The sequence below is a fragment of the Tachypleus tridentatus genome, chromosome 3 (assembly GCF_004210375.1).
Source record: "Tachypleus tridentatus isolate NWPU-2018 chromosome 3, ASM421037v1, whole genome shotgun sequence".
In the NCBI taxonomy this organism is placed as follows: Eukaryota; Metazoa; Arthropoda; class Merostomata; order Xiphosura; family Limulidae; genus Tachypleus; species Tachypleus tridentatus.
The window spans coordinates 52014463-52040090 of record NC_134827.1 but is presented as its reverse complement, the minus strand read 5'-3'; the positions used below and the strand labels follow the sequence as shown (position 1 = coordinate 52040090).

The 25628-nt window shown below is 33.8% G+C and overlaps 1 protein-coding gene across 3 annotated transcripts in view; it reads left to right on the top strand.

Annotated features, from left to right (window-relative positions):
• Positions 1–1067: 1067 nt before the first annotated feature.
• The window catches only part of LOC143246829 (uncharacterized), a 46972-nt gene continuing 22411 nt past the window's right edge, over positions 1068–25628 (top strand). Inside the window, exons 1-2 of one of the 3 annotated variants that reach the window (XM_076494017.1) lie at positions 1072–1215; positions 1874–2379. Coding sequence is in view for 1 of the 3 variants with exons in the window: in XM_076494015.1 (XP_076350130.1) it covers positions 17362–17381 (20 nt within the window). In the remaining 2 variants the exon portion in view is untranslated. Of the gene's footprint in view, positions 2380–17026; positions 17382–25628 lie in introns of those variants that run through there. The other 2 variants (XM_076494016.1, XM_076494015.1) reach the window with 2 other exon arrangements.

Below are 25628 nucleotides of genomic sequence, written 5' to 3'. Positions count from 1 at the left end.
CTATCTGCTGAGCCCAACGAGGAAAACTGAACCCCTCATTTTCGCGTTGTAAATTCGTAGACCAACTGCTGTACTAGCGATGGGCCTGACTTCTGTAACTGAGTGCTAGTTTATTTATTATAAAATGACTTCGGAAATTGAGTACTGATTTATTTATTATAAAATTACTTCTGTAACTGAGTGCTGATTTACTTATTATAAAATGACTTCAATAACTGAGTACTGATTTATTGATTATAAAATGACTTCGGAAACTGAGTGCTGATATATTTATTATAAAATTACTTCTGTAACTCAGTACTGATTTATTTGTTAAAAAAGTGACTTCGGTAACTGAGTACTGATTTATTTATTAAAAAACGACTTCTGTAACGGAGAACTTATTTATTTATTGAAAATTACTTCCGGGGTGTGTGTGTGTTATTCTTTTACCAAAGCCACATCAGACTATCTGCTAGCCCAACGAAGAAAATCGAACCCCTGATTTTCGCGTTGTAAATCTGTAGACTTGCCGCTGTACTAACGATGGGCATGACTTTGATAACTGAGTACTGATTTATTGATTATAAAATAACTTCGGTAACTGAGAAATGATTTATTTATTATACAATTACTTCTGTAACAAAGTGCTGATTAACTTATTATAAAATGATTTCAATAACTGAGTGCTGATTTACTTATTATAAAATGACTTCGGTACTGATTACTGACTTATTTATTAAAAAATGACTTAGGTGATTGAGAACTGATTTGTTTATTATAAAATGACTTCGGTAACTGGGTGCTGATTTATTTATTAAAAATTACTTCGGTGATTGAGAACTGATTTGTTTATTATGTAATTACTTCAGTAACCGAGTGCTGATTTATTTATTATTAAATGACTTCAATAACTGAGTACTGACATATTTATCATAAAATGACTTCGGTAACTGAGAGCTGATTTATCTATTATAAAATGACTATGGTGAGTGCTGATTTATTTATTAATAATTAAATTTACTGAATGTTAAGTAGTGTCCCCTAGCGGTTAACAGAATAATGACGTCAACAGTTTTCAAGCTTTTTGTTGTTGCATCCTTTGTTGGTTGTAGCCGATAGATCCTTCCATTGGTCGGTTTTCAGTTATTGTTTATTTTATAGCCAGTATAACTTTCCATTTTAATCACTGAAAAATTAATACGATGAGGATTATTCTTCTATTATATCAAAATGGTACTTATAACCGTGGACTTATATTTACTAACACGTATAGCTAGGTCAGATTATCAAAGTGTTACTTCTAACTCTAGGCTTATCTTTACTAACACGTATAGCTGTGTCAGATTATCAAAGTGTTACTTCTAACTCTAGGCTTATCTTTACTAACACGTATAGCTATGTCAGATTATTAAAGTGCTTCTTCTAACTGTAGGGTTCTCTTCACTAATATGTATGGTTATCAGTGTGGTACTTCTAACCGTGGACTTATACTTATTAGCACGTATAGCTATGTTAGATTATCAAAGTGGTACTTCTAACTGTGGACTTATCTTCAGTAATATGTATAGTTATCAAAGTGGTACTTCTAACCGTGGACGTTTTTTACTAACACGTATAGCTAGGTCAGATTATCAAAGTGGTACTTCTAACTGTGGACTTATCTTCACTAATATGTATAGTTATCAAAGTGGTACTTCTAATCATGGACGTTTTTTACTAACACGTATAGCTAGGTCAGATTATCAAAGTGGTATTTTTAACTATGGGCTTATCTTTACTAACATGTGTAGCTAGGTCAGATTATCAAAGTGGTACTTCTAACTGGTTCAGACACAAAAATGATCTAATGTTTGTATCTAATGTTTAATAATGGAAGACAAACGTTTAACAGGAACAAGAGACAAAGGGTTCCACTAATCAGTGCAAGACTATAAAGAAGGCAGCTGGTCATCACCACCCACCGCCAACGTTTGGGCTACTCTTTTACCAACGAATAGTGGGATTGACTGTAACCCTATAACGGCCCCAACGGCTGATAGGGTGAGTATGTTTGGTGTAACGGGAATTCGAACCCGCGACCCTCATATTGCGAGTCGAGTGTCCTAATTATATGGCCGTGCGGAATAATAAAGGAGGATCATCGGCTGGACAGGTGACAAAAGTTCGTCGAACGACACAAGCATACGTCAATCAACTAGACAATGAAATAAATATTCATATTCAGATGCAGTATACCATTTGATTTATATGGAATCAGACTGTTAAGATGGGCATTGAGAAACAATCGTTACCAAACACAAGTAATGTATCGAAATACTGTTTCTAGCGTTTAAGTCCACAAACATACCGCTATGCCACTGGGGGACAGTATGAGTGGATATGTACCGTAACGACATGGTGAGGTTACAAAATTGATGGAATATTTGTATTCACTTACATTATAACTTAAAGACATAACATACTAATAATAATTAAATCGGCTAATATAATTAACAACGACTTAAGCAGTAGCTTTTAGCTTGTTTTTTATATCGGATAGAATAAAACTATAAGCGTTAATATTGGCAACTACTGAAACAACTGCACGTGTTATAAAGGAAAGAAAAATCGCTACATGGCCTTCAGAGATGTACAAATAAATTTTAATTTAATAGCTGTATGAAATAACACTAGAGTGTGGTAACGGTAAAGTGTAGCCTGGTAACAAGTGTGAAATAAAACAGAGGTAACGGTAAAGTTTATATTAGTAGGATGTATAAAATAAAACTAGAGTGTAGTAACGGTGAAGTGTAGCCTGGTAAGATGTATAAAATAAAACAGTGGTAACGGTAAAGATTATATTAGTAGGATGTATAAAATAAAACAGTGGTAACGGTAAAGTTTATATTAGTGTAATAAAATAAAACTAGAGCGTAGTAACGGTGAAGTGTAGTCTGGTAAGATGTATGAAATAAAACAGTGGTAACGGTAAAGTTTATATTAGTAGGATGTATGAAATAACACTAGAGTGTGGTAACGATAAAGTGCAGCCTGGTAACATGTATGAAATGAAACAGTGGTAACGGTAAAGTTTATATTAGTAGGATGTATAAAATAAAACAGTGGTAATGGTAAAGTTTATATTAGTGTAATGTATAAAATAAAACTAGAGCGTAGTAACGGTGAAGTGTAGCCTAGTAAGATGTATAAAATAAAGTGGTAGCAGTAAATTTTATATTAGTATGGTGTATGAAATAAAACGAGAGTGCAGTAATGGTAATGTGTAGCCTGGTAAGATATATAAAATAAAACAGTGGTAACGGTAAAGTTCTTATTAGTAGGATGTATGAAATAAAAGTAGAGTGTGGAAACAGTAAAGTGTAGCTTGGTAAAAAGGATGTATGAAATAAAAGTAGAATGTGGTAACGATAAAGTGTAGCTTGGTAAAAAGTATAAAAAAACAGTGGTAATGGTAAAGTGTAGCCTTGTAAGATGTATGAAATAAAACTATAGTGTGATAACGGTAAAGTGTAGTTTGATAAAATGTATAAAATATAATAGTGGTAATGGTAAAGTTTATATTAGTAGGATAAATGAAATAAAACTGCAGTGTGGTTACGGTAAAGTGTGGCATCGTAAGATATATAAAATAAAACATTAGTAACGGTGAAGTTTATATTAGTAGGATGTATGAAAGGAAACTAGAGTGTAGTAACAGCAAAGTTATATTAGTAGGATATATGAAATGAAACTAAACGGTGGTAACGGTAAAGTGTAGTTTGTTAAGATATATAAAATAAAACAGTGGTAACGGTAAAGTTTATATTAGTAGGATGTACGAAATAAAACTAGAGTGTGGTAATGCTAATGTGAAACCTGGTAAGATATATAAAATAAAACAGTGGTAACGGTAAAGTGTAGCCTGGTAAGATGTATAAAATAAAACAGTGGAAACGGTAAAGTGTATATTCGTAGGATGTATGAAATAAAACTAGACTGTTGTAACGGTAAAGTGTAGCCTGGTAAGATGTATAAAATAAAACAGTTGTAACGGTAACGTTTATATTAGTTGGATGTATGAAATAAAACTAGTGTGATAAAGGTAAAGTGTAGCCTGGTACGATGTAGTAAATAAAATAGTGGTTACGGTAAAGTTTATATTGGTAGGATGTATGAAATAAAAGTAGAGTGTGGTAACAGTAAAGTGTAGCCTGGTAAGATGTAGGAAGTTAAAGTAGAGTGTGGTAAAATTAAAGTGTAGCTTGGTAAAATGTATAAAATAAAACAGTGGTAAAGGTAAAGTTTATGTTAATAGGATGTATGAAATGAAACTAGAGTGCGATAAAGGTAAAGTGTAGTTGGGTAAGATGTATGAAATAAAACAGAGGTAATGGTAAAGTTTATATTAGTTGGATGTATCAAATAAAACTAGAGTGTGGTAACAGCAAAGTTATATTAGTAGGATGTATGAAATGAAAATAGACTGTGGTAACGGTAAAGTGTAGTTTGGTAAGATATATAAAATAAAACAGTGGTAAAGGTAAAGTTCATATAAGTAGGATGTATGAAATAAAACTAGAGTGTGGTAACGGTAAAGTGTAGTTTGGTAAGATATATAAAATAAAACAGTGGTAAAGGTAAAGTTCATATAAGTAGGATGTATGAAATAAAACTAGAGTGTGGTTACGGTAAAGTGTGGCATCGTAAGATATATAAAATAAAACATTAGTAACGGTGAAGTTTATATTAGTAGGATGTATGAAAGGAAACTAGAGTGTAGTAACAGCAAAGTTATATTAGTAGGATATATGAAATGAAACTAAACGGTGGTAACGGTAAAGTGTAGTTTGTTAAGATATATAAAATAAAACAGTGGTAACGGTAAAGTTTATATTAGTAGGATGTACGAAATAAAACTAGAGTGTGGTAATGCTAATGTGAAACCTGGTAAGATATATAAAATAAAACAGTGGTAACGGTAAAGTGTAGCCTGGTAAGATGTATAAAATAAAACAGTGGAAACGGTAAAGTGTATATTCGTAGGATGTATGAAATAAAACTAGACTGTTGTAACGGTAAAGTGTAGCCTGGTAAGATGTATAAAATAAAACAGTTGTAACGGTAACGTTTATATTAGTTGGATGTATGAAATAAAACTAGTGTGATAAAGGTAAAGTGTAGCCTGGTACGATGTAGTAAATAAAATAGTGGTTACGGTAAAGTTTATATTGGTAGGATGTATGAAATAAAAGTAGAGTGTGGTAACAGTAAAGTGTAGCCTGGTAAGATGTAGGAAGTTAAAGTAGAGTGTGGTAAAATTAAAGTGTAGCTTGGTAAAATGTATAAAATAAAACAGTGGTAAAGGTAAAGTTTATGTTAATAGGATGTATGAAATGAAACTAGAGTGCGATAAAGGTAAAGTGTAGTTGGGTAAGATGTATGAAATAAAACAGAGGTAATGGTAAAGTTTATATTAGTTGGATGTATCAAATAAAACTAGAGTGTGGTAACAGCAAAGTTATATTAGTAGGATGTATGAAATGAAAATAGACTGTGGTAACGGTAAAGTGTAGTTTGGTAAGATATATAAAATAAAACAGTGGTAAAGGTAAAGTTCATATAAGTAGGATGTATGAAATAAAACTAGAGTGTGGTAACGGTAAAGTGTAGTTTGGTAAGATATATAAAATAAAACAGTGGTAAAGGTAAAGTTCATATAAGTAGGATGTATGAAATAAAACTAGAGTGTGGTTACGGTAAAGTGTGGCATCGTAAGATATATAAAATAAAACATTAGTAACGGTAGAGTTTATATTAGTAGGATGTATGAAAGGAAACTAGAATGTAGTAACAGCAAAGTTATATTAGTAGGATGTATGAAATGAAACTAGACGGTGGTAACGGTAAAGTGTAGTTTGGTAAGATGTATAAAATAAAACAGTGGTAACGGTAAAGTGTAGCCTAGTAAGATATATAAAATAAAACAGTGGTAACAGTAAAGTGTAGCCTAGTAAGATATATAAAATAAAACAGTGGTAACGGTAAAGTGTAGCCTAGTAAGATATATAAAATAAAACAGTGGTAACAGTAAAGTGTAGCCTAGTAAGATATATAAAATAAAACAGTGGTAACAGTAAAGTTTATATTAGTAGGATGTATGAAATAAAACTAGAGTGTGGTAACGATAAAGTGTAGCCTAATAAGATGTAGGAAATTAAAGTAGAGTGTGGTAAAGGTAAAGTGTAGCGTTGTAAGATGTTCGAATTAAAAGTAGAGTGTGATAACGGTAAAGTGTAGCTTGGTAAAAAGTATAAAATAAAACAGTGGTAAAGGTGAAGTTTTTATTAATATGGTGTATGAAATAAAACTGCAGTGTGGTTAGGGTAAAGTTTATATTAGTCGGATGTATCAAATAAAACTAGACTGTTGTAACGTAAAGATGTATAAAATAAAACAGTGGTAACGGTAAAGTTTATATTAATATGGTGTATGAAATAAAACTAGAGTGCAGTAATGGTAATGTGTAGCCTGGTAATATGTTTGAAATGAAAGCGGAGTGTGGTAATGAAAACGTGTAGCTTGGTAAAATGTATAAAATAAAACAGAGGTAATGGTAAAGTTTATATTAGTAGGGTGTATAAAACCAAACAGTGGTTTGTAGTTTTAGGTTTAGCAACGTGAGATGATGTGTTTTAAAACATGATCGAGAATGATCTTGACAAGTGGCAGATTTTGAAAGATTTTCTAGATACTGTGGTTAAACATAGTTAACTGATTTTTCGTATACTTTATTGAAAAAAGGCACTAAAAGTCATTTCTCACTGTGTCACATCGAGTATGTCATATTGGAACGGGGGCGCAAATCCTGTGGGTGATTGTGGGATAGATCCCCCCTTCATTTTAGGTGGGGGGTATGGTGCATACAATCATCCCCCTATGCAGTTTGGTCTGTTGAATTGTTTTATTGCATCACAGGCCTACATATTGTGTGTTTGTTCTTGTGATTCTCGTTTTCTTACCAATCAACTTGCATAATTAGGCCTAGATGTAGGCTTTTTCAGTAGCCGAAATGTACATCTTTAACATAGACGTGCTTCTAAGCTTTTCGATCTAAGCGATAGTTCGTAAGTATCAGTCAGTAGGCCTAAGTATAATGCAAGGCTTGCAAGCACTATCACAGAATCTACCTACGTCTTGTACGTAGTGTAACATTAAGTAAAATTTTAATCACAACAGATTGAACAGAGAATGAAATTCGAAAATATTACTCTCAAGCGTAAACTCCTGTGATCTAGATCTGGCAGGCCATTTGCAGCTTGTAGCTGCATCAATCTTATGCGTATGTTGTGCAGTTTTCCTACGTCATTTGTTCTTATGCATACCTAGCTGGTTTTATTGTCGAACGCCTTACTCTTCTTAGTTGCCGAAGGCGCTGACCGTAGTGTACGTCTAGTGTACAGTTAACGACAGGTTCGGGCCCCTCGAATCCAGACGCGCCTTACATCACCCCCCTCTGCTCCCTTTAGTCTGAGCCTCGATTTTACAATAGGGCTCATTAGACCTGTGTTTGTGGTCCTCATTAATCCATGAAATCTCAGATTATTACTGCCCTCTTATAAAGTTCTGGTGCTTTATTGTAAAAGAACAATATATTCTCTTATCATAGATAGTAAAAATATTGTATTTTCTTGTATAATTAGAACACAAAAGGAGCTACTGTTGTCAACGGCCTGTAGCCTCTACTCTAATTGTATTGCTAGCTTTTGTTTAGGTGTTTTTATCTAATAGACGTGCTTATAGATATTATATCACAACGTGTTTACCTTTTGATGAACTTTAACAGGAATATAATATATTTGTGATTGTTTAAGTATTTTTCGAGAAACTTGTGTTGTAACTAGCACACATTATTGTCCCAGCGATGCCCAGGCGGTCAGTCGGCTTGGTCGTCACTGTGAGGTTCGCGTATTCGACTTAAATACATTGTACAGTTCAGTCCAACTTTCATTCTGTTCTATCTTCGTTCGTTGTACGTTAGAGTTTTTCAATAAAGACTGCATTTTAGCTTGTTGAGTCATCTGGGAAACGGATTCCAATTATGACAAGCAAGCATCTGAAACTTTCTGATATTAGACAGTTCTGCAAGTCAGTTACTAGTACTACAAGTGACATTGCAGATGTAGATGATCCAACAACCTCAACAAAGAAATAGAAATATATATGTAAAAACGGCTCGTTAGGGTTGAGATTTTTTTTTTTTTTTTTTTTTACGTAGAGGAGTGAACAACGTAAGATGACCTTCTTCGGTCATCGTCAGGTTCTCAAAGAAAGAGAGAGGTAACTGACCGGAAGCTGAACACATGTTTGAAAGGGGGTTGTGTAATGAGTGTCGGAATGTAGAGGGCGGGCTTAGATGTTTGAATATACAATTTTATATTATTTATTTATTTTTATTATTATTATTTATTATATTATATTTTAATATAGATATGAAGGTGTTCCTTTGTATTGGTTTATTTTGGGCTTAAGTTGTTGTATAAGTAAGGCTTCTTTAATTTTGCGTTTATGTTTGTTTCTTTATTTAGTATTTGAGTATTTTCTATGGTTATGTTGTGTTTATTTGACTTGCAGTGTTCGAAAACGTGTGAAGGTGACATTTTATGTTCTTTAAATCTGGTTTCCATTTTTCTACTTGTTTCTCCAATATAGAAGTCGTGGCAGTTATCACATTGTATTTTATAAATAATGTTGGTGTGATGTTTGTCAGTGTAGTTTTTACATAGTTTAGACCTCAGTTTTGTGTCTGGTTTTTGAATAAATTTGGTATTAACTGGAATGTCATATTTTGTTACTAGTTTTTGTCAAATGTTGGTTATTTTTCTGCTGATGTCGGGAATATATGGTATGCAGCAGTATATGGATTCGTGATTTTTTGATTCGTGAGATATATTTACTTTTGTTGGTTGATTTTGCTTTCTGTCTAGGTGTGTGCATATAATGTTTTCTACGGTTTGTGGAGGAAACTTATTGATGTTGGTGAAGTATTGTTTTATTTTGTCTAATTCATCGTTAATTTTATCTGGTGAGCATAGTTTTATGGCTGTGTTTATTTGGTTTCTTAGTATGTTGAGTTTTTGTTTTGTTTCATGTGTTTAGTCCCAAGGAATGTATAGTCCAGTATGGGTGGTTTGTCGGTGGATTTCTGTTTTAAATTGTGTGTCGGTTCTTGTAATTTTGAGGTTAAGATATGATATTTGATTGTTTCCTCTTGTTCACGTGTGAACCCACGTGTCTTTATTAATATTGTTATTGACTTCCATACTAACTCCAACGTTATGAATCACGTGACTTAACCCATGTGTCTTTAATATTGTTATTGACTTCCATACCCACGTGTTACTAACTCCAACGTTATGAATCACGTGACTTAACCCATGTGTCTTTACTAATATTGTTATTGACTTCCATATCCACGTGTTACTTACTCCAACGTTATGAATCACATGACTTAACTCGTGTTTTTATTAATATTGTTACTGATTTCCATACCCCTAACGGTTGATTCGGCTGGTGAGATCACAATTATTAAAGATAAGCCATATTCACTTTCCTATTTCAGTAAAACAGTATTATTTATTATGCCATAGACGTCAAGCACAGGCGAGGGTCTAAGGTTTACGTCCCACTGCTTCAAAGATTCGCTGGGAATGACTTATATGGATAGCGATAAAATAAAAACAAAGGTTGATTCTGTTGACGAGGAACGGCCAGCGCAGATAACCAGTCTTTACGTATCTTTGTATAAAAGAAACAAATCAGACATAATGTTTGAAGATGGAGTTAAATGATCATTCCATCAGAATCAGTGCTGTCTCTATTATCAAAAAAATTATAACAGCCATTAGCAATCTTAGAGTTCATCCATCAGCTCTTCGGTACATAATAACATGGAGTGTGTGTTTCGTACGTTCACAGGACCCTTACACATATCTTAGAAGCGGCCTTGACATTTTACATAAAATAAAACATATTGTCGTTCCCATGGCAACCGCCTCCGGAGAGCCAGGGAGAAAGTAATACGAGTAAGTGCTACATATTACATAGAACAGATAAAGAAGCTAGTTTTATAGACACTACATGTTATACAGAAGAGATAAAGAAGTTAGTTGCATAGACACTACATATTATACAGAAGAGATAAAGAAGTTAGTCGTATAGACACTATATGTTATATAGAACAGATTAGTAGTACAGACACTACAAGTTATATAGAACAGATAAACAAGTTAGTCATATAGACATTACATGTTATATAGAACAGATTGGTAGTATAGACACTACATGTTAAATAGAACAGCTAAAGAAGTTAGTTTTACAGACACTACATGTCATACAGAAGAGATAAAGAAGTTAGTCGTATAGACACTGCATGTTATATAGAACAGATAAACAAGTTAGTCGTACAGAAACTACAAGTTACATAGAACAGATAAACAAGTTAGTCATATAGACACTACATGTTATATAGAACAGATTAGTAGTACAGACACTACATATTAAATAGAACAGATAAAGAAGTTAGTTTTATAGACATTACATGTTATACAGAAGAGATAAAGAAGTTAGTCGTATAGACACTACATGTTAAATAGAACAGATAAACAAGTTAGTCGTACAGACACTACATGTTGGATAGTAAAATAATATTTGGTAATTATGTGTTGTGTATTTACTATAATTAACACTGATGAATATATATATTTCTCTATGGACAGACTAATCACATACCACGTCAGTCAACAACGAAGTTTTTTAAAACATGTTGAGAGCTCAGTCTGCTTGCCTATTAATTAACCATAATTTTAAAACTATCCCGACAGTCACCGGGAAACGTTACCCAATGCACGAGTAACTAACCTTCAATAGAATATCTGCGTTTAGTAAAATAATGATGTGGTTTTCATTACCTCAACAATATTATTAGGTGTTTTCTTATAGCAAAGCCACATCAGGCTATCTGCCGAGTCCACAGTTGTAAATCGGTAAACTTACTGCTGTCCCAGCGGGGGACCACTGACGTAGGAAAATGTAAATTAATTTTGTCTTTTTCAATCACGGGTTTTTGAACCAAATTAAGACAATGTAAGTTTTTGAAATATCAGTTGCGGCTCGGCATGGCCAGGTGGTTCAGGCACTCGACTCGAAATATGAGGGATGCGGGTTCGAGTCCCCGTCGCACCAAACATGCTCGTCCTTTCAGCTTTGGGGACGTTATAATGTTACGATCAATCACACTATTCGTTGGTAAAAGAGTAGCCCAAGAGTTGGGAATGAGTGGTGATGACTAGCTGCTTTCCCTCTAGTCTTACACTGCTAAATTAGGAACGGCTAGCGCAGATGGCCCTTGTGTAGCTTCGAGCGAAATTCAAAACAAACCATTGACTTTGGAAGTAATATTTGATTTATACGTTTAATAATTTAATATAACTAAAACCAGTACTCTACTGAAGACATCTAAAAATAGAAAACTTATTAAGTATAATACAAGGGTAAATGTTAAGGTAAAGTTTGTGTAAACTCAACCAACTTGTGTTTACCAACAAACAGTAGGGTTGATTGCACATTATAATGACCCTGAAAAATAGAACATGAGAGGTAATGGAACTCGGTCTTGTGACCCATAAAGGTCAAGTGAAACACTCTAACCAGCAGACCTTTAATTAGATGAAACATGAGTTTCTTTTCGGGATGACCAAGAGAGAAGAGAGAAAGTTATATTGTGAAATTAAATAGCACCCACTCAGTCAACACACAACACAATAAGGTATTATACATTGAACATACATCACATTAGCATCATAATTATCTCTCATACTTAGTTCCAAGGGTTCTACTATATTGGCACGTTATCTCTCGCCTACGGTTGTCATAACAACGACAAACCAATTATGTGAAAGAACGTTTTCACTTTATATATGTACACAGGACTACATCTTTGACAAAGAATCTAAAAATCTGTTTACAGTAGAAAACCACGGAAGATCATAATTCCACACGTATCCAGAGATATGATTTTGTCGACTGAGCTAAAGAAGTTGTGTTCTAAAGAAAAGTTCTCAAAACCAGCTAAAACCAAAAACATGTAATATTTACTTCTATTTATTTAACTGTATGTTTTAAAACGAAACAGAAACTATGTGGTCTAAGTATCACCATATAAGGGACTAGAATGACTTTTAGGTTATCATATGTGATACAAGTTCCTTTGGACATGACATTCAACGATACTGACACAAAGTAACACAATACAGCAACAATTTCCTCAATATGTAAATATAAATAACAAACTTCCTCACGAAACTCTGAATCACTTTACTTTCATTCACTACTGGAAACATTGGACGGAAGGTGTTATACAAATCACAGTTATATAAATTAAATAAACATCTCTTACAAATCTACGACTGTTTGTATTTTCTCAAATATACACACATACTTAAATGTACCCTGGGCTGGATAGAATAATACAAAATAAAACTATTCTTTATCAGTTACACTGTGTCAGGTACAATGATACACAGAGATACCATTCTTTGTTAACTACATTGTTTTAGGTAAAATGATACAAAGAGATACCATTATTTCTTAGTTACACTGTGCTAGGTACAATGATACAAAGAGATACCATTATTTCTTAGTTACACTGCTCTAGGTACAATGATACAAAGAGATACCATTATTTCTTAGTTACACGGTGTTAGTAACAAAGATACAAAGTGACACCATTCTTTGTTAATTTCATTGTCTTAGGTACAATGATACAAAGAGATACCATTCTTTGTTAATTACACTATCTTAGATACAATGATACAAAGTGACACCATTCTTTGTTAATTACGCTGTGTTAGGTACAATGATACAAAGAGATACCATTCTTTGTTAATTACACTATCTTAGATACAATGATACAAAGTGACACCATTCTTTGTTAATTACGCTGTGTTAGGTACAATGATACAAAGAGATACAAATATTTCTTAGTTACACTGTGTTAGGTACAATGATACAAACTGACACCATTTTTTGTTAATTACATTGTGTAGGAACAATAATACGAAGAGATACCATTATTTCTTAGTTATATTGTGTTAAATACAATGATACAAAGTGACGCCATTCTTTGTAAATTACACTGTGTTAGGTACAATGATACAAAGAGACATTATTCTTTCTTAAAGATACAAAGATATTCTTTGATACCAATTGACACCATTCTTTGATAATTACACTGTGTTAGGTACAATGATAAAAAGTGACACCATTCTTTGTCAGTTACACTGTGTTAAGTACAATGATACAAAGAGATTACACTATTTCTTAGTTACACTGTGTTAGGTACAATGATACAGAAAGGTACCATTGTTTCTAAGTTACACTGTGTTTGGTACAATGATACAAAGAGATACCATTGTTTCTTTCTTACACTGTGTTAAGTACCTTGATACAAAGTAACATCATTCTTTGATAATTACAATGTGTTAGGTACAATGATACAAAGTGATACCATTCTTACTTAGTTACATTGTGTTAGGTACATTGATGCAAAGATACACCATTCTTTGTTATTTACACTATCTTAGGTAGAATGAAAGAAAGTGACACCATTCTTTGTGAGTTACACTGTGTTAGGTATATTGATGCACAGAGACACCACTCTTTGTCAGTTACACTGTGTTAGGTACAATGATACAAAGAGACACTATTCTTTCTTAAAGATACAAAGATATTCTTTGATACAAATTGACACCATTCTTTAATAATTACACTGTGTTAGGTACAATGATACAAAGAGACACCATTCTTTGTTATTTACACTGTGTTAGGTACAATGACGCAAAGATACACCACTATTTATCAGTTACACTGTGTTAGGTACAATGATACAAAGAGACACTATTCTATCTTAGTTACAATGTGTAAGGTACAATGACACAAAAAGACACCATTGTTTCTTAGTTACACTGTGTTAAGTACAATGATACAAAGAGATTACATTATTTCTTAGTTACACTGTGTTAGGTACAATGATACAAAGAGACACCATTTTTTGTTATTTACACTGTGTTAGGTACAATGACGCAAAGATACACCATTGTTTCTTAGTTACACTGTGTTAAGTACAATGATACAAAGAGATACCATTATTTCTTAGTTACACTGCGCTAGGTACAATGATACAAAGAGACACCATTCTTTGTTATTTACACTGTGTTAGGTACAATGACGCAAAGATACACCACTATTTATCAGTTACACTGTGTTAGGTACAATGATACAAAGAGACACTATTCTATCTTAGTTACAATGTGTAAGGTACAATGACACAAAAAGACACCATTGTTTCTTAGTTACACTGTGTTAAGTACAATGATACAAAGAGATTACATTATTTCTTAGTTACACTGTGTTAGGTACAATGATATAAAGAGACACCATTCTTTCTTAGTTACTCTGTGTTAGGTACAATGATACAAAGTGACACCATTTCTTGTTAGATTTGCTGTGCTAGGTTCACTGATACAAAGTGACACCATTTTTTTCTAGTTACACAGTTAGTTAAAATATCACAACTTGAACAAACATATATTAACTCTGTATTTCTAGAATATGATGTATGAAACATGAACAAACATGTATTAACACACTATCTGTAGAATAACATTGGTGATTTTGAGCTCTGTGTTTGAAGAATATAAGTTGTGAAATTTGAAAAACGTGTATCAACTCTGTATTTGTAATAAAATAATATCACAACCAGTACTAACGTGTATCAACTCTGTATTTGTAATAAAATAATATCACAACCAGTACTAACGTGTATCAACTCTATATTTGTAAAAAAGAATATCACAACCTGTACTAACGTGTATCAACTCTATATTTGCAAAAAACGAATACCACAGCCTGTACTAAAGTGTATCAACTCTATATTTGTAAAAAAAGAATACCACAACCAGTACTAACGTGTATCAACTCTGTATTTGTAAAAAAAGAATATCACAACCAGTACTAACGTGTATCAACTCTATATTTGTAAAAAACGAATATCACAGCCTGTACTAAAGTGTATCAACTCTATATTTGTAAAAAAAGAATACCACAGCCTGTACTAACGTGTATCAACTCTGTATTTGTAAAAAAAGAATATCAGAACTAGAACATACGTGTATTAACTCTGTATTTGTAGAAAAAGAATATTACTACTAAAACAAACATGAACTACACTTGTTGAAATTTCGGGGCAAAGAACAACTTGAACTACAATTGTGAAAATATTCGGGTAAAGAACAATCTGAACCACGACTGTTGAAATATCAGGGTAAAGAACAACTTGAACTATTTTTGTTAAAATATTCGGATAAAGAACAGCTTGAACTATACTTGTTAAAATATTCGGGTAAAGAACAACTTGAACTATACTTGTTGAAATATCGGGGTAAAGAACAACTTGAACTATAACTGTTGAAATATCGAGGTGAAGAACAACTTGAACTACAACTGTTAAGAATACCGTTGCTGATAACTCACATATTATCATTAAATGTACATACAAGAATTTATACTAGGTACTTCTGTTGAAATAGCGAAACTTTGATGAATTAGGAAAGTTAAAAATATATCTAGGTTTGGTAATTATCGTGAATTTTTAACACTAGATAAAATCACACTAAATGACTTTTATCCTAATTACTTCGTTATCAAGGCCTGGCATGGCCAAGCGCGTAAGACGTGCGACTCGTAATCCGCGGGTTCGCGCCCGCGTCGCGCTAAACATGATCGCCCTCCCAGCCGTGGGGGCGTATAATGTTACGGTCAATCCCGCTATTCGTTGGTAAAAGAGTAGCCCAAGAGTTGGCGATGGGTGGTGATGACTAGCTGCCTTCCCTCTAGTCTTACACTGCTAAATTAGGGACGGCTAGCACAGATAGCCCTCGAGTAGCTTTGTGCGAAATTCCAAAACAAACAAACTTCGTTGTCAAGTTCGAAGTTGAACTTTAGTGATTTTACTGATATCCAATAGGCCATCGTCTCCTACTGGCGGCTAAGGTATGCCACAAAGCACAATTTACAGGCGCTAATATTTTATTTTTGGAAATAACTGAAATGTTATGAAGGCAACTTTTCGTTTAAGAAGCGGATGATGCAATATTTCATCTTCTTTCTCAACGAAAGTTTTACATCAATCAATAATAACAACAGTAACTGTTTGTACTATAGATATATTGTCGGGTTTAAACGGAATAAGCGTGTTATAAATCAATCTATCAAGATAAAACTTGACTGATTATGTAATGTGTTATAAATCAGACTAATAGATAAAACTTGACTGATTATGTCATGTGTTATAAATCAGACTAACAGATCATAGTTGACTGATATAATTTGAACTGGTCGTAATCAACTGCTTAAAATGAGATATTTTGAACTGACCCAAACTAAGTATTTCACTAGGTTTTGCTAATCGTGACGTATAACCGCAGCATCGGTTCCAATTCATTTTCAGATCGTGAGGAGCATTATACCAGAGGATTATATTAAAAGATGAGTGATAACATCAGGCTAGTTGTGATACAGATCTCACCAAAGCATCATATAGAAACCTACGTGTCAAAAAAAGAAACTTAAAACTATTTGACCCAGTTCAATGCCAACCGAATTAATCAGTTTATGCGACAAGGAACAATACACTTTGTCTATCTGTTACGCCCTCCTTAAAACCGTTGTGTATGTTTGCTAATAACAGATTTTAACTTTAGTGTGAGAATTATTGCGTCTGTCGATGGTAACGTATCTTGTTAGAGATTCCCAAAACTCGATGCTAGACTAGTATGTAATGACGTAAGCGTCCCTGATCTTGGACTAAACAAATCAACAACAGTTTTCATGTCAAAAATCCTGCTCCTGACACAAGCTACTGTGCACGAGCCAGAGCCAACGTGTGCTTCTGGGACTACCACGTGCATCGCAGCAGAGAATCCCCGCACTGGTGTGTCGATCGATAAATAGGAGCTAGTAGAGATAATGTAGGTTCCCTCACGCTATGAACCCATTAGCTGTCGGAGCTTTCTTACAGTAAGAATCAGTCACGTTTACTAAAGTAAGAGTTGTCTCTATCTTGGACGTAGTCTTATCGTCTCCTCTAAAGGACCTGTTTAGTCGATTATTCTATCTTGTAACATTTAATCCATTTTATGACTACGTAAGCCTGAATTATAAAATTCCGTGCGCGTGAGCTTTCCCAGGTTAGTAGCTGGCTTTCCCCAAAAACATGGAGACCGAACGAGAAGACCTTAAACATGAGACTCTCTGCTTTCCTTACTCATAAGAGCAACAAAAAATATGGCCGATCGAAGGAAAAGGTAGGAAACTCATTTCCGTATACGTAACTTATGTTTACTCAAAAGATAATTTAAAAACGTGTTGTAGGAAGTGTGGCAGAAGGAGTTTTATTTCTTGTCACACTGGAGTTAAACACGTTATTTCAAACTGAATTATAGGGCTATGTTTCATAGAATTCAAACCGGGTTCCAATCCCGGTCGCACCAAACATGCTCGCCCTTTCAGCCGTGGGGGCGTTATAATGTGACGTTCAATCTCACTATTCGTTAGTAAAAGAGTACGCCAAGAGTTGGCGGTGGGTGGTGATGATTAGCTTCCTTCCCTCTAGTCTTACACTTCCAAATTAGGGACAGCTAGCGGAGATAGCCCTTGTGTAGCTTTGTGCGAAATTAAAAAAACAAACAAGAATTCAAACACCTAATTCTAACGATAATTTACTTTAAAATTATTGAAATAATTACATGGTTCGTATTTTATAGTGACAAAAAATATTCGTGCTTCAAATCAGGATAATAACGTAAACTGTATTTTTGTGTATACACAACACCAGCATACGTTTAAAATACTGACACGAGGTAGGCAGTGTAAAACCATACTCTGTTTAGTAGGGTTATCTCAATACATTCATTGATACATAAGGACCAACAGCCTTGTTTTATACCAGAGCTTTATATAATATTCCCATTTCACACTACTATAACTTTAAATAATATCCACACTTTCACACTATCATAGCTTTAAATAATATTCACACTTTCACACTACCATAGCTTTAAATAATATTTACACTTTCACACTACCATAGCTTTAAATAATGTTCCTACTTACACTTTCATACTACTATAACTATAAATAATGTTCCCACTTACACTTTCAAGCACAATAACTATAATAATGTTCCCACTTACACTTTCATACTACTGTATCTATAAATAATGTTCCAACTTACACTTTCAAGCACAACACTATAATAATGTTCCCACTTACACTTTCAAGCACAATAACTATAATAATGTTCCCACTTACACTTTCATACTACTATAACTATAAATAATGTTCCAACTTACACTTTCATACTACTATAACTATAAATAATGTTTCCACTTACATTTTCAAGCACAATAACTATAATAATGTTCTCACTTACACTTTCACACTACTATAACTATAAATAATGTTTCTACTTACACTTTCATACTACTATAACTATAAATAATGTTCCCACTTACACTTTCAAGCACAATAACTATAATAATGTTCCCACTTACACTTTCAAGCACAACACCATAATAATGTTCCTACTTACACTTTCATACTACTATAAGTATAAATAATATTCCAACTTACACTTTCATACTACTATAACTATAAATAATGTTCCTACTTACACTTTCATACTACTATAACTATAAATAATATTCCAACTTACACTTTCATACTACTATAACTATAAATAATGTTCCAACTTACACTTTCAAGCACAATAACTATAATAATGTTCCCACTTACACTTTCATACTACTATAACTATAAATAATGTTCCAACTTACACTTTCATACTACTATAACTATAAATAATGTTCCAACTTACACTTTCATACTACTATAACTATAAATAATGTTCCCACTTACACTTTCAAGCACAACACTATAATAATGTTTCCACTTACACTTTCATACTATTATAACTATAAATAATGTTCCTACTTACACTTTCAAGCACAATAACTATAATAATGTTCCCACTTACACTTTCAAGCACAACACTATAATAATGTTCCCACTTACACTTTCATACTACTATAACTATAAATAATGTTCCCACTTACACTTTCATACTACTATAACTATAAATAATGTTCCTACTTACACTTTCATACTACTATAACTATAAATAATGTTCCCACTTACACTTTCATACTACTATATCTATAAATAATGTTCCCACTTACACTCAAGGCACAATAACTATAATAATGTTCCCACTTACATTTTTACACTACTATAATTATAAATAATGTTCCCACTTACACTTTCATACTACTATATCTATAAATAATGTTCCCACTTACACTTTCAAGCACAATAACTATAATAATGTTCCCACTTACATTTTTACACTACTATAATTATAAATAATGTTCCCACTTACATTTTTACACTACTATAATTATAAATAATGTTCCCACTTACACTTTCAAGCACAATAACTATAATAATGTTCCCACTTACATTTTTACACTACTATAATTATAAATAATGTTCCCACTTACACTTTCATACTACTATAACTATAAATAATGTTCCCACTTACACTTTCATACTACTATAACTATAAATAATGTTCCTACTTACACTTTCATACTACTATAACTATAAATAATGTTCCCACTTACACTTTCATACTACTATATCTATAAATAATGTTCCCACTTACACTTTCAAGCACAATAACTATAATAATGTTCCCACTTACATTTTTACACTACTATAATTATAAATAATGTTCCCACTTACACTTTCATACTACTATATCTATAAATAATGTTCCCACTTACACTTTCAAGCACAATAACTATAATAATGTTCCCACTTACATTTTTACACTACTATAATTATAAATAATGTTCCCACTTACATTTTTACACTACTATAATTATAAATAATGTTCCCACTTACACTTTCATACTACTATAACTATAAATACTGTTCCCACTTTTATAGCAATCAATATATAGAATTTTATCTCGAAATATTACACTGAGAGATAATGTAACATAAGATCTGGATCTATATTTATATAACATATAGGAACGTATCTCTAAATATGACACTGAGAAATGATGTAACATAAGATCTGGATCTATATGTATATAACATAGAATAATGTACTCTCTGTTTTCTCGTGGTTTACTAAAGTTGTTATGCGAAAAACAAGTACACAAACACATATAGCTAAGAATAAGAGACATCTTGAGAAAAGGTAACCCTTTCTGAGATGGAATAAATGGTTGTACCTGTACATTAAATAGGCATGTGGGCGACATGATATAAAACAGCACACCGCCAAGTTTCTATACAAACTGTATCGTTAAACTGCATATGCGTTGATGGAAACTTAGATACTTGTTGAATTAAAAAGTGTTTGGGGGAAATACGTGAATATGCTATAAATATCTCGTATTGCTGCTAACGGTTGAATGTACACTAAGCCTGAATTTTACAATAAAACAGTAATGGCTCTTCATTGTCACGGCTCTGACATTACAAACTTTTACGTGATCCAATTTACTGGTACAGAAGTTGAGTACTGCTGTGAAACGTGACAGTTAATATCACCATGGTGCTCTTTCTTTGTGATGATAATAGTTTCACAGCGTAATTGACATTGTAAAGGAAACCGTCGGAAAGCATTTATGCTTGAAACACACCAGCTGCCTCCAGCTTTCCATAATCCGTCTAGAGTACCACAATGATGGTCTCTCACCAATCGTACACACCAAATCCCTTTAGCTTTCCATAATCCGTCTAGTGTACCATAATGATGGTCTCTCACCAATCGTACACACCAAATCCCTTTAGCTTTCCATAATCCGTCTAGTGTATCACAATGATGGTCTCTCACCAATCGTACACACCAAATCCCTTTAGCTTTCCATAATCCGTCTAGTGTACCACAATGATGGTCTCTCACCAATCGTACACACCAAATCCCTTTAGCTTTCCATAATCCGTCTAGTGTACCACAATAATGGTCTCTCACCACTCGTATACACCACATTCCTTTAGCTTTCCATAATCCGTCTGGTGCACCACAATGGTGGTCTCTCACCACTCGTATACACCAGATTCCTTTAGCTCTCCATAATCCGTCTGGTGCATCACAATGATGATCTCTCACCACTTGTACACACCAAATCCCTTTAGCTTTCCATAATCCGTCTGGTGCACCACAATGGTGGTCTCTCACCACTCGTATACACCACATTCCTTTAGCTTTCCATAATCCGTCTGGTGCACCACAATGGTGGTCTCTCACCACTCGTATACACCAGATTCCTTTAGCTCTCCATAATCCGTCTGGTGTACCACAATGGTGATCTCTCACCACTCGTACACACCAAATCCCTTTAGCTTTCCATAATCCGTCTAGTGTACCACAATGGTGGTCTCTCACCACTCGTATACACCAGATTCATTTAGCTTTCCATAATCCGTCTAGTGTACCATAACAGTGGTCTTACTGCTCGTTTCAACCAGAAGGATTTGATATTTCCACATCTGATGATCCCATAATTTTCTGATTGAGTTTTGTTTTTGTTTATGTGAAACTTTAAGTGAGCCAAATTTCATTGTTAATTTTACAGCTTTTCTTAAAAATATACAATAATTTCACTTCAGCCTAATCCACGTATCTTCATCCACTGTGCCATCTGTGAACTAGTGGAATATCTGGAAAAGATAACTTGGAGAGTATTTCCACAAATTCAGAATATCCAGCTAGCATCTCGTTTTTCTTTTTCAGTATGCTGTGAAACTATTTTGGAATTATCCTTCAGAAATGACGTTTCAACTATCATAAAGCAGACATTAATGCCAGAAAGTTGTCAAATGGAAGGTTGCCTTTTGTTTTTAAGGGTGGTTCTTTTGAATGAGCAGCAAACCCAATGAAGAGCTTGTAGATTATTTCAAATTGAGAGTGACTCTTCTTTTTAGGTTTTGGTTTCTGTCTTTTTAACCGGTCTGTTAAATTCTGTAAGTTGATGATGTAGTTAAAAGAGTACAGAAAAGTCCCACATTCATTATGTCTCATAATAGTATTTGTAACATGTGCATACCAGATGTGTTCTCATATTTCATGGTTAAAGGTGTTTCAGATTAGAAATCTTTAGCGGATACACAAAGAACTGTGTAGCTGTTTTATACATAGAGGACTGTGCAGCTGTTTTACACAGAGAGAACTGTTAGCTGTTTTACACAGAGAGGACTGTGTAGTTGTTTTATACAGAGGACTGTGTTACTGTTTTATACAGAGGACTGTGTTACTGTTTTATACAGAGAGGCCTGTGTAGCTGTTTTATACAGAGAGGACTGTGTAGCTGTTTTATACAGAGAGGCCTGTGTAGCTGTTTTATAAAGAGAGGACTGTGTTATTGTTTCACACAGAGAGGACTGTGTTACTGTTTTACACAGAGAGGACTGTGTAGTTGTTTTATACAGAGGACTGTGTAGCTGTTTTACACAGAGAGGACTGTGTTACTGTTTTATAAAGAGAGGGCCGTGTTACTGTTTTACACAGAGAGGACTGTGTAGCTGTTTTATACATAGAGGACTGTGCAGCTGTTTTACACAGAGAGAACTGTTAGCTGTTTTACACAGAGAGGACTGTTAGCTGTTTTACACAGAGAGGACTGTGTTACTGTTTTATACAGAGGACTGTGTTACTGTTTTATACAGAGAGGACTGTGTTATTGTTTCACACAGAGAGGACTGTGTAGTTGTTTTATACAGAGGACTGTGTAGCTGTTTTACACAGAGAGGACTGTGTTACTGTTTTATAAAGAGAGGGCTGTGTTACTGTTTTACACAGAGAGGACTGTGTAGCTGTTTTATACATAGAGGACTGTGCAGCTGTTTTACACAGAGAGAACTGTTAGCTGTTTTACACAGAGAGGACTGTTAGCTGTTTTACACAGAGAGGACTGTGTAGTTGTTTTATACAGAGGACTGTGTTACTGTTTTATACAGAGGACTGTGTTACTGTTTTATACAGAGAGGCCTGTGTAGCTGTTTTATACAGAGATGACTGTGTAGCTGTTTTATACAGAGAGGCCTGTGTAGCTGTTTTATAAAGAGAGGACTGTGTTATTGTTTCACACAGAGAGGACTGTGTTACTGTTTTACACAGAGAGGACTGTGTAGTTGTTTTATACAGAGGACTGTGTAGCTGTTTTACACAGAGAGGACTGTGTTACTGTTTTATAAAGAGAGAACTGTGTTACTGTTTTACACAGAGAGGACTGTGTAGTTGTTTTATACAGAGGACTGTGTAGCTGTTTTACACAGAGAGGACTGTGTTACTGTTTTATAAAGAGAGGACTGTGTTACTGTTTTACACAGAGAGGACTGTGTAGCTGTTTTATACAGAGGACTGTGTTACTGTTTTATACAGAGAGGCCTGTGTAGCTGTTTTATACAGAGGACTGTGTTGCTGTTTTACACAGAGAGGACTGTGTTACTGTTTTACACAGAGAGGACTGTGTAGTTGTTTTATACAGAGAGGACTGTGTAGCTGTTTTATACAGAGAGGACTATGTAGCTGTTTTATACAGAGAGGCCTGTGTAGCTGTTTTATACAGAGGACTGTGTAGCTGTTTTATAAAGAAAGGTCTGTGTTATTGTTTTACACAGAGAGGACTGTGTTACTGTTTTACACAGAGAGGACTGTGTAGTTGTTTTATACAGAGGACTGTGTAGCTGTTTTACACAAAGAGGACTGTGTTACTGTTTTACACAGAGAGAACTGTGTTACTGTTTTATACAGAGAACTGTGTAGCCGTTTTATACAGAGGACTTCAATCCTGTTATACACATCTGTATTTAAACCTTGTTATAAACATCTGTATTTAAACCTTGTTATAAACATCTGTATTTCAACCTTATTACATACATCTGTATTTCAACCTTCTTTATCGGATGGCAAGTTTTAACGAATACTGCTATTCATTTACTCACATAATAACTTCTTCCGTTTCGCTACTATTTTGTTGAAACGCAAACTCAAAATTTACAAGACTGGTGTAACTGACTAGACCAATAATTAAATGGTCCTGCTTTGGGCAGTCTTTTTTAGGTATTGTTGAAGTAATTTCTCAAACATAAAAACAAAATAATTCATGCATTCATTACACCATACCCAAACTTCCCCCCAACGAACAATACAACAGTCTATGTTGAAAAATACAAAACACAGTCCTCAACACACACACATATATATACATACTATTACAAATGATATTACCGCTAGGAATCGATAACAGTCAGATACGGTAGCTTTGTTGCTTATGTTTCTCGATATGCGTTTACAATTATTGTGTTGTTCTGTTTCCTCAAAACTGTTTACAATGAACTGTTGTTAACCACAAACAGACTAAGCATTGCCAACAAAAGTAAGTGATAGTTAAGAAACGTTCAACTATGACAATATGTAAAAAAGATGTTAAAAAACAGAGGAAAAACGTACTAAAATTAGCTTTGAAAATGTAACTTATGTAACACAAAGATGTAATATGTATAGTATTAATTACATCAACTACCCGAGAACATTTTAAAATAATGTCAAACTTCAACAGATTTCTGATACCAAATGTTATCAATTCTCTCTCAAAGTAAATGTCGAGATAACCGTGGTCACGCGATAGCATATGGAATACAGCGCTTACACGTGGAAGTGCGGTCACTCGTTAAATAAGCTAAGTTTGGATTACAATAACCATAAAACTGCGAGACCAAGCAGGTCGCTTAACACCTGTCTTTGTTACTAGGTGCGTGCGAGGCATACGTTGTCCGTGTATTACTGAAGAATATTTAGGAAAAAAAAATATTGTGTAAAAATGACGGACATTTAACATGATGACAAGTGTTACACGAATTGTGTGCAAAAATTAATATGAATAGATGGAGCATCTGTGTGATTCAAGGTACAACACCGTGACTGCCAAGTCAAACTATTCACAGCCAAGTTCATGCACAAATACTTCAAGCAATGTTTTAATTTCTGGGTTTCTGAATTCAAAATAAATACTGTTAATTTTAACACTGGGAAGTAAGCATTAGTTTCAAACTTACATTGTTTTTATCCTGACATTTGGAAGTACCCAATAACTTTCAGATATTACTCCAAACAAGAGGGATAAATTCAATTTAAATACAATATTATTACTATTAAAAGTCTTAGCTACAAGGTCCAATAACAACTGAATCTTTTATTAAGAAAGACCTTTGTTAAACCACAAAACAGATGTACGGTTCTAATCACCATAGCTACCGACTCTTTATTAATAGTACAGAATGTTAAGTTGTACCTATGTACAACCCTACATCATACAGTGTTAATGGTTGTTAACTATGTATAACCCTACATCATACAGTGTTAATGGTTGTTAACTATGTATAACCCTACATCATACACTGTTAATGGTTGTTAACTATGTATAACCCTACATCATACAGTGTTAATGGTCGTTAACTATGTACAACCCTACATC